The sequence below is a fragment of the Sylvia atricapilla genome, chromosome 7, assembly GCF_009819655.1.
Source record: "Sylvia atricapilla isolate bSylAtr1 chromosome 7, bSylAtr1.pri, whole genome shotgun sequence".
NCBI classification, from domain to species: domain Eukaryota; kingdom Metazoa; phylum Chordata; class Aves; order Passeriformes; family Sylviidae; genus Sylvia; species Sylvia atricapilla.
Genome location: NC_089146.1, coordinates 22173230 through 22187689, shown reverse-complemented (window position 1 = coordinate 22187689; position 14460 = coordinate 22173230). Strand labels below are relative to the sequence as shown.

Genomic DNA, 14460 nt, shown 5'->3' with positions numbered 1-14460 from the left:
CTTTACTACAGAAGTGGGCTGCACAGATTTCTCAGATGGTAGATGTGGTTAGAGCTGTCCTGAAAAGGAAAGACTGACTCATTCCACATGCAGGCTTCTACACCCTCCCTCTGATCACTGCACTGTAAATCTTTGCTGTTCTGACATCAGCTTGGCTTTTCTTAGTCACTGAAAGAGAAGTTGCCAAACAGAATAGGTTTTGTATATCCTAACCCCTATTATGGAGAGAATTAATGGACCAAGTCTGAAAGCCAAAAGCCTCAGATTTGTTTGGGTTAATCAATGCCAGAATTTGTTGGCGGGGGAAGGATACAGATGATTTTTCACAGTTGAAAGAGTACGTCAGTGTGGCAAGTGTTTGGAAGGTAACACATGTCTTAAATGCCACCAAACAACACACTGGCTTTCACAAGAAGTCACTGCTGGACAGGATAGATTATCTTACTCCAACACGTGGAAGTTTGCAAAAAATTTTAGAGTGGTTGACTACAGCACAAGGAACAAGTGCAATGAAGCGTGCAGAGGAGGAGCAGGAGTATAAACCCATATAAATTCTGCACATTAAGTGCATTTCTGATATAATGTTTCTGTGGAAAATTAGGTGGCACAGTTTTAGTCAATCATTTAGTCTGGTATGGTGGAGGTACCATGGCATAAATTAAAGCTAGAAGGGGAGAGCAAAACAGCACTAACTTATTTTTTTGTTTCCCATGAAAAGCTAACACAAAGTACCAGCAAAGCATTAGACTACTCTTACTCTGTTCCACTATATGCAGTCATTAGCAAGGCTCAGTGGCTCAACAGTACTTGGTTATATTGCTTGTTAATGCACTTGTCTTGCACCTACCCAGAGTAGTTAATTTAGACCACAGAGAAAGATAAAAAAAATATGTTCATTGCCTAAAGAAAGGCTACTTTGTAATCACTAACAACAAAAAAAACAGGGTGGGTGCATGATCTTGCACAAAACATTTATGCTGATACAATCATCTTACATGAATCTGATACTTACCTATATTTGTTAACAGGTAAAAAAAAATTAACAGCAGGTTTGCAAGTAGGGTTCAAAACAGGTTGTATGCAAGAGGATGGAGTCAATGCTTGAACAAACTAGTTGGTAATGAGTTTTATTATGTACAATAAAAGTATATTACATAAAGACATTGTATTACTACATATTGCCTGATAGGAATGATACACACAACCTTATGAGATCAGGCAAAAGATACTAACCTGAAAAAAGCCTTCATGCTTATCAAATATACTAAGAGAGGTAAGTTTATCATAGGGATAATTAGAAAAGCAAATGGAGAGCAAAACCCATTTCTAGCTTATTTACATACAGCTTCTGTGAGGAGTATTCATACCTAATTTAAAAAGAATGCTTATTAATCTGAGATTAATTCAGTATGGTGATGAACATGAGTAATATAACAAAACCTTTAAACTTTTCTGTATTCATCTTCTCATGCATTGCATTTGGGACAGGCAACATACTGGGCCAGTATTAAACGACCCCCCAAATGGTTAAATGGTATTTTTTTTTCCAGTTACAGGACTTGGGTGTTTAGTAGCACAGTGTGATTTTTTTCTGCCCATTAATCACAGAATATGCTGATTTGGAAGGGACCCACAAGGATTATCAAGTTCAACTCGCTGCCCTGTACAGCACCAGTCCCAAGAGTCACACCATGTGCCCAAGAGAATTGTCCAAACACTTCCTGAACTCTATCAGGATAATGCTGTGGCCACTTCCCTGGGGAGCGTGTTCCAGTGCCCAGCCACCCACTGGGTGAAGAACCTTTTTCTCATATCCAACCTAAACCTCCCCTGAGACAACGTCAGGCCATTCCCTTGGGTCAGTCAGTGCTATCATTGTTGAGGATGTCTTTATTGCATAAGCAACTGTAAATCAAGTTTTCCGTTCTCCAGGTGGGTTCCTTTGCCAGATCCACTCAAAGCTCAGGCTGTGCACTCCAGCAGCATGCCCCTACCTGTCATCCCCAGCAGGCTGCCTGGCCTGCCATGGCACTGCCAGAGCCCTTGGGATCCCTCAAAGCCAGGTGTGCAATGGAAAGAACTGTCTCCCAGGCTGGAGAGGGCTCTCCAGAGCAGCACAGCCTGGGGTTAGCGAGCCTCCCTTTGCCTATCCAGCTCCCAGAGCAAGGAGCAGGAGCCAGCACCCAGCCCTGCTCTGCTCTGTTCTGCTGGGTGCACCCTGGGGTGCCCAGGGCTAGGCCAGAGCCCCTCTCCTGCCACACACATCGATCCAAAGCCATGTCAACCCCATGCAGATGGCAAAGCAATTGGCTGAGGAGATACAATGGCTCGACTTTTCCCTTCTTGCTTTCCCAAGCCATACTTTGGTCAGAGCAGCCCTCTGCATGATACACACCACCAGCAGTACTGATCTTTCTGAAAGGATAATAAAATCAGAGATTACCTTTAAAGAAATACGGGGCTTAAAGATGGCAGCTGGAAGGCCAACACTGGGGATCTCTTTGAATGCCAGTGAGGTATCACCTCTGCTCTCCAGAACTGGGCATTCCAGCCAATGCCAGCACACGTGGGAAGACAAAAGCATTTGAAGGCAGAGATCCTGTCCCATGAGCTACTAAAGTGACCCTCCACCTCCAACCTTACCTCAGGAAAATGGCATTTACAGCCACAGCACGCAAGCCTGGTTACACACAACTCCCCGTGTGGGCTGACACACAGCAGAACGGAGTTCCTGCATCCAAACCAGACATCTCATCATATATTTTTCACATATCTTCTCCTGTTCTGTTTGAAAGAATTAGTTACTTTTTAGTGGGGTGTGAAAGAGTTAAAATTCGGTTTTGATGAAAGCTAGAGCAGGAAAAAACCCAGGCTGTCAAGCAGAGAGCAATTCCAAACATTTCAAAGTAATTGCAGAAGTTTAACCATAACCTGTTTGGGTTTTCCCCCAGTAAAGGAAGGTCTGAAGGAAAAAGACAATGCATTTTTGGTTTTTTTGGATCTTTTTTATTCAAAAGTTTTCAAAGAAATAAAACAGAAAAAGCTAACAATCTAATCAAATTTACAGTTCAAAAATGTCTTTTGGCGTTTAACAACAAGTCCTAGGAAACAAAACTACAGAGTTATCTTGAACCGGACAAATAAGTTACCACTGGCAAGTTTGTGGCACTAGTAAAACAAAAATAAAAAATTAACTCTCTTGATCATATAGATATCTCTATGAAAATCTTTTTTTTTTTTTCAATCTGTACAAAAGGTCTTTCTTCATAAATTAATTTTTTATAATTTAATGGCTGTCTACTATGTGATGTTTAAGTAACTGATTATTTCTTTATGTACAGAGGTTAAATTTCCCAAATCTTACCCAGACAATGAGTATGGCACTTAGTTCAGACATTTCTGGCAGCAACTCTTCCCTCCCTCTAACACAGCTATCATACTGCAGTTTTTAATTAATGCAAAAATAGCAAGTAGTGAGAGATCCAGGTTTGGAAAGTTACCAAATACAGGCAAGGTGCTGCAGGAAGTCTGGACTTTTACAAAGCAGTAATATTCCAGGGAGCATAGAACCAATAATACCACAACTTTTTAAAAAAAGAAAAAAACAAAAACACATCTTTTATGACTATGCATTTCACTAGAATCTACACTTCTCAGAGCAGCAATTTACTTTTGAAACTATGAAATGTCACCGACATCTATATTCCAATACTCACACAAAATTTAAAAACTAAAAAATACTTGAAAGAAACAACTGCTTAGCCCTAGCTCCCGAGCTAGGATGATTTGGTCTGTGGAAACAGGGAGGGCCAGCAACCTGTCCCAATACAAAAGGAAATAAACTTTGAGGTAGATAACTGATCATATACAGCTGACCAGAGAAGTACACAGTTTTGGAAGACAACTTAATTTATCATTCAATTTAAAACATATGCAATTGTAATAAAAAGCTTTAATAGCAGTGAATTATCTAATATGTGAAGTACAAATAACTGTGTATTTATGGATCAGGAATTTCATAGTTTCAAAATTGGTTTTCTTTACACTTAACACTTGTAGTGATGATGTAAAGTGTGGCACTGCTTGGATCCAAGTCTTCCTTCATGCTTTTGTGTCCATACATCAATTAAAATTATAAAACCTAAATGCAAATGTACAAAAAAGGCACATTCTCTTAACCGCAAACTGGTCCGGCAAAAATAAAGAGTACAGAAGACGCGATGCTGAGACAAATCAGAATTATTGGTTACTGGCTCTTTGTTCTTTGGTAAAGTTACCTTTTAAAAGTGCCAAGTCTTTTTATTTTTATTTACCTACTATAGAGAGCTAGTACCCAATCAATTATGCTTCTACTTCAATCTCAGCATATGTTTGAAAATGAGTCCTTTAGCTTTTGCCATTTTTGCTGTAATAGCAACTTTTTTGTTTGCTAAGTCTCAGCACAATCCTCATCCTAAAGCACTATCATTAGTATAAAGGAAGGACAAAAACATTCGGTGATATCTCCACCCCAAACTCCCTACTCTACCTATGCTAAAACTAGAACATCAAGTTAGTTTCTGAAAAAAGGCAAAAAAAGATTTTACATTGCATCATACAGCAGAGTTCCTAAATCATTCAAACTACCAGAGGGAACTATTGGCATATGGCCTTACAAACAATTTATACTATTAAAATTTCCCCAGTCAGAAAATGTGTTTCACACAAAACATTTTTTCCCCTCTTGCATTTCACTACCTTACATATTATGTGAAAAAATCATTAAAAACACTTACTACACATTAAAAAAGCCAAATTTTCAGCAATTTTTATTGACTACCTTTAAAAGCCCTATGCTGCTGTTTTACAAGGCATAATAGACCAGCTCATTTGGTCAAAGCATTCTACACCATTAGTTTGGACTACTTACTGAAACAGCTACAGCATTGAAAGATTTAAGGCAAATTGGAATTTATAGAAAAGGATAAGACACTTCACACTACATTAAAAGAAAAACAGAAAGCTAAGAGACCAGACACTATAACTGCAACACTGCACTAAAGCAACACTCACACACTGCAAGCACAGAACATCGTCTTAGATGTTTTACTATTTTAAACTTCAGAAAATCCATTTCATACAAAAAAGAAAAAAAAAAAAAGATAAAAGAAACAAACAAAATAAAAATAAACCAAAACACAAATTCTGTCATGCACGTGAATAAGTCTTCGTGGTCATCTGTGCATACCCAGAAATTTGAAGGGTCTTTTTTTTTTTTTTTTTGCGTCATAACACTTGATAAAAACTTTTTTTTTTTTACTAAAATAAACCTGTTCATGGGAACAGCTACTAGATGAATTTAAGGTTTTTCTTATGCACCTTATAGAACTTATAGCAAAAATAGTTTTAGTTGATTTCATTATAAATAACATTTTCAAGAACCTGTGCAAAACTGTCAATAATTCCTAAAGCACAATTGATCAGTAAAATCCATGATTGTTTCAGCCTTTGCACCCTTCTCCAGGCCAGGTCAACACTGGACATCTGTAACACAGAAAGGTCAGAGCTAGAGCAGACTTACAATCACATACTTTTTCTAACGTAGCTGTCCACAAAACTAACTAATTTCCTATTTCAGACAGCTGTGAGAAGACTAAATGAATCTGAGTATAAACCTGGGAAGTAACACAGGCTGCACTGCAGGTGCCCAGCCCTTCCCAGGATAAAGCTCTCCACCAGGACGGAGCCTGAGCTGCATTTCCCCCTCTCTCTAACAACTGCTCAGCACACAGAGCTCCCACGGGGGAACTGTGAGGCTGCACTCAAAGCTCTTCCCTCCTTAGTTGTTGCTCCTTTTAATCGACCAAATGTGGTTGAGTGTGCTACTCCTGTGGCATCTCCAAGGCTTTTGATCTCTGGAAAAGGAACAATAACTTTCTTTTGGTGCAGCCTCAAGGAGGCTACGTACGACAGCAAAAACAGACACAGCTACTGTGCCTCCCTGATGGTAATACTGAACAGCAAGTCAGGGCTCATCAAATCTGAAGGCAGACATTTTCATGTAGTGGCTTATACTGCCACACTGGTTTAAAAAAAATACCCAGCTAATGACAAGAAAGTTTAGACAATTTTTTAATTTTTCAAAGCAAGGCAAAGTTTGGTATTTTAAGGCTTGTACATTTGTAGGTGCATTTAAAACAAGTTTGTGGGTTTTTTTCAAGTCCCTTTGACTATTTTTCACATAGGAGCAACTTTTTGAAAAGAAGCTATAAAGTTATTAAATGTAGCTGCCAGAGGAAAGACACTGTGTATTTCTGATTGACTGCATCCACTCATGCAAATGTGCTAATTGTAATTTACCCCTCGAATTATGGGAATATGGATACTGACTTTAAACAGGACATTCCCAAAAGTGCTGCATGTGCATTTAGAAAGAAGTTTCAGTTTGACAACAGTGACAAAGCCACAACAATCAAGAGACTGCAGTGTTCCCTGTATTTAGGGCATGAAATAACCGTTGATTCCCTCCCCTTCACCTGTCTGAAACACGACAAGTACCAGCATGTTCCAGGGACAGAAATACCAAATGCCATGCTCTGAGGCTGAAATCAGCTGGGTAATATTAACCTTCCCCACGTGCCCACTGCTACAGCCTCTGCTGACAGATTTCATTTGCTCCTACTGCATAGAAATACAGGTAACAGTGCTTCTCTGAAGAATAAAATAAGTGGATAACTGACTTACAGGAAACACACAGAACTGCTCCCAGAGCATGGATTTCTACACAGAGTCATCAATACAAAACATGTCTCAGATGGCAACAACTCATCCTTTCAGGAGACTTAAGGCTGTTCCTCCTGCCTGGCCTCAGTCTATGGGGAAAGATACTGACAGGCTGGGAGAGAAAGGCAGGACTGGGATGTGACATGCAGGATTACGCTTGGCTGGCTACCACGGATCTCTACTGGTAAGGAGGTTTTACATGCCCACAGGGAAGACTTAAGGCAAAAACAACTAATTCCTTGAAAAGCGGTTAACACCAGGCAACAGCCTTGGCATGGGAAACGTGCAGGAGTCATGATTTTAACAGGAGGAGATGGGTAACGAGAAGAGCCTGTGGCTTTGCTTTCTGCCTGCCCGGGAAGCAAATCAAGGATGTGGGCTTCCTCTAGATGCCAGCATTTGGCCTGACTACAGGAATAACACAGGTCATATGCTGTGCTACGCAGGCTCTGCCATCTGTTGAATTTGCCAAGTTTCCCCATTGGTTTGTTTCTATCTTTCCATATAAGAAAAGATATCACACAATGGTAGCACACAAGTGATTTTGATTTTTCAGTATCAAATAAATGCCACAAGGGCTGTAAAAAAAAACCTTTCTAACATGGCCTTCAGCACATGATTGCAGATGAACGGAATTTTTTGGTGTGAGGTCTTAGAAAATGTGTTGTAAAAAATTACGTAGCCAAGTTGCCTGGCCTACAAAGCACTAAAAGAGTTAAGGAAGAACTCAATTCCAGAACTTTAAAACATGGATCATGGAAAAGGGAACAGTTAGTGCAAGTAGCATTTTCAGGACGGAAATGTAAAGAAAACAAAACAATTTCGTATGAAGTCAGTTCAGGTAAAGCTAATGATTTGCTAGTAAACAAGGCCATGCAAGCAGAACCAGAGGAAACCTGGAGTAGGAAAGTAAAACTCTGGAATTACTGCCAAATGAGGACATGAATTAAAAACTAATTAACAAAATTCTGGACCGAACTGCTTTTTCCTGGAAAAAAGGGAAGTCTTCAGGAGAAAAGGTCAGCAAGGATTTCTACAAGACTGCCTCCCTGCTTGTGGTCTGTATGTCAGCCACAAAGATGCTTCTAATCTTACATGTACCACAAAACTAGAGCATGATATGTCTATCAGTACAGCTCCCTTTAGCATTTTGATTCTTGTATTTTTGCATTAATTCACTGTTGTTCTGTATACAGCATGCTGTCAAAATGAACAAATTAAAATCCAACATAATCCAGTTATGGAATAGAGAAATTATTAAAACAGTATTACTCAGAATACACTAATTCACTTCTGGATCCCATGTTTACTTCCCTGGCTTTTGACTCTGGCCAAGTTCAAATAAGCTTCACTGTCCACAGATATTATCATCAGTATAATTTATATGACCAAAAAAAAGTTCAATACAGAGTACTGTAAATTATGAAACAAAGCATCTTTGAATTCACATCTTTCATGAGACAGGATGAGCCCCTACCTCACAGTTACTTATTTTGCTGATACGTATATGGAGAATGGTCACTGGATGTCTCTACTGTAACCTGTTGCTGACCACTGGCTTCCTGCAAATTAAAAGGAAGGCAAGCCATGAGACACAAAATCAAGCAGCATTACTTGCAATCTGTACTTCCACTTGACTCATACCAATAACAGTCTTCAAATCTAAAATCTTTGTCACATTTCTCAAGTGAGGTATTATAAATCTGAGGTGTTAACTCTACCAGGACTAATATTTCAGCAAACGGAGGAATTAAATGATCATGCAAACTTTGTACTTCCTCAGATGCTTTGATGATAACAAAAAAGAGAAAAAAACTCAAACTTTTGACATTATAGAAATAAATAGAGAGCAAATCACTGCTAGAATATTTTCTATCTGTAGATGTAAAAGAGCATTCTGTCCCTCTGCTTTTGAAGGGGAGGGAGAAGAATGAGATCTAGTAATCACACAAACACTATGAGTACTGTGATGGGATTGGCACTAGGCAAGACAAAGAATTGTAGATGGGACTTTGCACCAGGCTCCCCAGAAACCAAGCAATTAATTCAGCTGAGAGTGCTCTGGCAGACAGAGCAATCAGGTAATTACCAAAAGAACTTCTCTGATCCACATGAGCAGATGCACCAAAATGAATCAAACAAATTCTGGAGTTTCTGGATAAACAGACTTTAAAATGAAGTGTTTTTTTCTCTACAGGCTCTGAAGAGACTGGCACTCATTTTGAATACATGAGCTGCAGCATGCCTTGTCTAGCTCCTCTGTTAAAGAAGTGCTGACCTATGGAAGGGTGCAAGGTAAGCCAAGGTAGTAGATAAATTATTCAGTTTACTTATGTTATGCTCTCCAACAAAAGTAATGAATTCCTCTTTGATGGAGAGATTTATTAGACAAACATGCACAGTATCCTGAGATGTCAGGGTCAAATCAGGATTCTTCGCAAAAAAGTACAATCAAGGTCTGCTGGCAGATAATTGTGTACACAGGTAAACTAAGTGAAAGATCAAAACTACAATACGCTCCTTGGTTTGTTACTGTTGAAGTTACATTTGACAAAGCACAGGGTTTGCCTGAGCTATGCCCATAGAGAAGATTGCTCTGAGTACTGTACTGCCATAAGTACAGGTAATTCTTTGTTGTAATACTGGCTACATTAGTTGAGAATAATGACATTTTATAGTTTTAATGTAAGTGGCATTCCCAGCACATTCACAGTTACAATATTTGCCTTTGAACACAAATTTTCCCTAGGGGAAAAAAAACTTTTCGTATTTCTTATCTCTGGTCTTCTTTAAAATATACTGACCTCGACAGGAACCGCTGCTGTCTGGACATGTGTGTACTGGGGGATGTAGGCTCCTTGCATAGCTGTTGTGGCTGGCATGTACTAGAAAGAGAGTCCATTACACTGAGTTAAAGCCCAATAGAAGTGTAAAAGTATTCAAAATAACTGTCATAGTATTGTTTAACACATATTGACTGTTTCCCTAAAGCAATATACATGAGAGAAAGACTTGCATCTGAAACCAACAGGCTTCCCAGGAAAGTCATGTATCTATTTTGAGAAAATTCAAATTTAGATTTCAAAGACTATGTAAAGGACTCTTGCTTCTCTGTTAATCCCAGTCATCATATTTTCTTTTTTTTTTTTTTTTTTTTTTTAACCCAATGTGGTCAGAAAAGAAGGGTCTTGCAGTTCAGAAGCAAGTCTTAATCTCTTCTGATTTAACTTCTTTTTCCACTCTTTAATAGATTAGAGTTGCAGAAAGGAGCATAAGGAGTAAAACTATTTTTTATCTTTTGGATGCAACTCTGAAGTTACCTCCTGGATTCCTTTCATTTGTTGTGGTCTATTTTTATTTACTCGTTTCCAATTCCTGGTCAGTTAATAGAGTGAGTAAAAGCTGCTGGATATAATTTTAAAATGGAGACCATACTTTACTAGACATAAGATGACTTATATGATTACTTTTACTACATGCAAGCTGCACAGAGATACTGTGATCTACACGCAGTATTTTCTACTTGGGTAAGTTCTATTTTGTATCAAATTGCTACATACTGTTCCAGTACTGCCTAATGAAAGATGACTCATCTGCTGTGTCAGAGGGCTTATCATTGATGCAGGCTGTAGTGACATGGTGTGGTCCATGGAGGGAGTCAGAACAGCACCCTGTTAAAACAGAGAAACAAAGAAATGGTTGCAGCACTCACATTTAATTTAATTTTTGATTTGCGAGTCTAAGTATGGACTGTCCTACTGAGGGGATGTACTCTCCTTAATCCCAGGCACTGACTCAAAAAGCAGGTCTGGAGCATTCTGAGTATTTTACTTGAGCATCTGTAGATGCTCAAGGTGGGAGACCTGCTTTGACTTCCCGTTGTACATCCAACTAATGTGCAATGCCCTTGAGAGACCTGCTGAAAATGCTTTGTAAAATATGAGTTTAACCAGATGCTGACTTGAAAGCAAGAATTTGCACGTTACCTGGTACAGATTCACTTAGCTTAAGCTTTGGAATTTCATGCTTTAGGAAGAAACTTTTATCTCATCCTTAGGAACGGCAGCTTTGGAGGAGGAACATTTGTGTTCTCACCCATCACACACGATAGCTGCCCTACTCAGTGGCTGCTTTCATTAGCACACACATTTCAGTACAGAGACTTAGCCATGCAGATTCTTTGTCTCAATACCAGCTGCTCTTGATGACATTTCTATTGCTTCCATATAATTTTGTTAAGTTCATAAAAATTAATGTAAATTAATTAATTAACTCTAAACTTTTAAACACTTTAGATTGCTGAATATGGAGGGCACACTTAAAGGTTTTCAGAGTTAACTGAAATGGAAGATGATCAAGAAATTTCATTTTACCAATCATGTTCCACAAAAACACATTTCCAAATACTTTGTATGACTTATGCTTGCAGAAGGTGTTGATTAAAATTAATGGAGGCTCAAAACTAACAAATAATTGCAGTGTACTGAAAGAAAGGATTTTGAATCAGTAAGTAATCCTTAAAAAGAAAAAAAGAAAAAAAAAAGAAGTATAGAATATACTTGGAAAAACAACCATGTGATCAGTGTAGATGAAATGAGTCACAGGCACATCAAACACTGAAAGAATTTCCTGTCTGCAGACTGCAGGCTTCTCTGAAAAGCAAATGAGCAAGACAGCACCCGTCTTTGCACAGCCCAAAACTGAACTTCAGTCTAGAATCTAGGTCTTTATCTTCAACTGTGAAATCTTATCTTGTGTACCTGCGAAAGGAATACACCTAAACTAATACACCATTATAACATATCAAGTCTTGTCTTTCACAGCATTATTTGCAGGATGCTGTTTTATGAAAATCTGTGTTGATAGAGAAGGAAGTTAAAACCTGTTCTGTGTATGTGTATTTAACATCAAAAAACCACAAATACAACAACAGTTAAGTGTGTGAGAAGGTGTTCTGGTCCAACATTACCTTCTCTGCTTGCCCAAGAAGAAAATGTTCTGCCAAAAAGATATACATTCTATAATCTTCATTGAGAGTTTAATTAAAGTCAAGACAATATCCTTTCTATATCTGGAAACAGACTAGTTTGTTAACTACGGGAGTGCATGTATTAAAGTGCCTGTTATTATTAGTAATGCTCATCTCAAGAAACCCAGTAAGTCTCAGATGTAATGGTACTTAATTGGCAAATGACATAGACAAGAAGCAAAATATCATGGGAGAGTAGAGATCAGAATGCCTGACAGTCTGGTACAAATGCCACAGCTAAAAGTGTAAGGAGACCAGCATTACTCATGAGTGGTAAAGCCGGAACAAGCTATGCAGGTTTTCTCAAGTGAGTGCCCATAATGTCATTCATATCACTACATCCATCTGTCTTTCACAAATTATCCAGTCTGAACTGTTGTAGACCTTTTCTAAAACACTGTGTCTCCAATTTCAGCTCCTGAAAGGTAGACAGTATGTAAAATATTTGGTATTTGCAAAGTGCTTTCCATTTAAAGTAAAATAAAATAAAACAAAATGAAAAAATCCGACACCACTAAGTTTTCTCTTGGAAATTTTCTCTAATGGTCCTCATCACACTGATAGTCTGAAGGTAGCTTTTTTTTTTTTTTTTCCCTACTAAAATGAGGTCCCAGTTCAGGTTACTGTCTTTGTTTCACTTTTAATTTTGATCCATGGAAGTAACTGGGCAGGGATTGACATATATCCTGTTGTTTAAAGTATGTAAAGTGCTTATATAATAGATAAACACAACAATGGAGAAGCATAAAAACTTACTGGGTGCTGCATTATATATGGTTGAGGCTGCATCCAAGAAGGACTCTGAACCTAGAACAAAATTGGCATTTTATTTTTCATTTTACAAATTCTTGGAATACTCCAACTTAGATATAGTAATAACTTGAATCATGTTAACATGCCTCCTCCCTTATTTATTGACTTTTTAATCCAATTTAATCCAATGTTGTTCCCTCTGTGGAACAACATTGATTCCTATGAAAAATGTATTCATTGTAACCTGTAAATCAGAGAAAAGACTTGGAGACCATATATCACATACACCTTTCAGAACAAAAGACAATGTTTTTAGTGCAGGTTTCAGAAACTTTATCAAGTACAACGAAAGGAGTCAAATAGATGAATGGCAGATTTCTGCTATGTTAAAAAAGAAAGCTCCTTCTGTTTCAGAAATTCCTCTGTGGAAAAGTAATTTGGATCTCAGAAGGTATAGCACCATTTGCCTTCTAGCGTGATCTGAATAAAATAAATTATTGTATTTTCACGACTGAAAAACAAATCAGGAATTCAGCTGTAATTTTGTTCCAGGAAAAATGAGAAGATTTAGGAAAACTGCTCTTTTCTGAGACATTGTGGTGTGTTATTCCCAAAGCACAGGTTCTGATGAGAGTCCCTGCTCTTGCAACAAGCACATTTTCTCTCCAAAATCAGTGACTGCCCAAAGACTTCAAATGCATTAGAATGCTTAACTTTGCATGACAAACTGAATTATAAAACGGGAAACTAACAGGTTATATTGTTATCCTGGTTAAAAAGAGCTGGCTGCAACAGCTCTTTGAAAAAGTGTGCAGCAAGAAATACTAAAGGTAAGGACAAAAATGTTTCCTCCCCACCTGCTGTAGGTGTGTAGGGTAAGGCAGGAATCTGACCTGCACCACACACAGAGCAGGCTCACCACTGCTGCTGGACACTTAAAGCCTTTAAAATACCTCTACCAACATTCTAAGAGTCCTGTGAACAGGAGAGCTAAAAACACAGCCTTGAAAAAAATCAAGGTGAGATATTTTCTGGAAGATGGAAATATTTCTTGCCTCCTTTGGACACTTTTTTTTGTTGTTTTTGCTTTTTTTTTTTTTTTTTTTGAGTTTGGTTTGGTTTTTGTTTTGTTTTGTTGTTTTTTTTTTTCTTTTTTTCTTTTTTTTTTTTTTCTTTTTCAGTCAGGAAAAGAGCAAACAGGAGTTCAAAAACGGAATGGAAAGGACTGGAACACTCCCTTTCCTCAGGCAAAATCTTAACGGCAAAAATACTGGTACAGCCTGACTAAAGCTTTGGTTAATCTCACACTATGATAGTAACTGGCTCTGTGCAGTCATTTGGGTGTACAGGGGTTGCAGAAACAAACACTAGCCAAAATTTTACTAAATTTGTTTACCTAAATAAGAATAAATCTAGGAGCAGGTTGTACCATGCCTCAAAGAAAAAAAAAAAAAAAAAAAAAACACCACCAAACCCCAAAACAAAACAACTAAAACTGTGCTTGTGTGATACTGTGTGATACAAGCTGTGCTTGTCCTGATGTGTGGAAGACAAAGCTGCAGGTTTCAGTGAGAAGGGATCAGTAATGAAGATGTGACTAATACTCAAATTGTGAAACTCTTCTGGCCAAGAACCTCCTTCCTCCCCAATAGAGAATACTTCAATTTAATTTTCAATTCCAATTACTGTGTCACTTCAAGCATAATGATATTAATAACTCCATCCACAATAATTTAAGCTCCATGCCATGTATATTGAAATACTGGTAACTACATTTCTGGAAACATAATGGATTGTGGTCTGCCTATCTCAGTAAGCCCCAAAAAAATACTGTATTGCTAAGTAGTATGTTTCCATGCCAACTTCCAATTTTTACTTGGATTCTGAATATCAGAGAGTTTTATATTGATAAATAA

At 38.1% G+C, this 14460-nt stretch overlaps 1 protein-coding gene across 5 annotated transcripts in view; it reads right to left on the bottom strand.

Moving 5' to 3' along the window:
* Nucleotides 1-2983: 2983 nt before the first annotated feature.
* RBMS1 (RNA binding motif single stranded interacting protein 1) overlaps nt 2984-14460 on the bottom strand; it is a 144230-nt gene continuing 132753 nt past the window's right edge. For 4 of the 5 annotated variants that reach the window (XM_066322896.1, XM_066322898.1, XM_066322899.1 and 1 more), the window contains exons 10-14: nt 12548-12598; nt 10323-10433; nt 9567-9647; nt 8240-8324; nt 2984-5523 (exon numbers count right to left, since the gene is read on the bottom strand). In XM_066322896.1, the coding sequence (XP_066178993.1) occupies nt 8247-8324; nt 9567-9647; nt 10323-10433; nt 12548-12598 (321 nt within the window). In that variant the 3' untranslated portion in view covers nt 2984-5523; nt 8240-8246. Of the gene's footprint in view, nt 5546-8239; nt 8325-9566; nt 9648-10322; nt 10434-12547; nt 12599-14460 lie in introns of all 5 variants that reach the window. The other variant, XM_066322897.1, reaches the window with a different exon arrangement.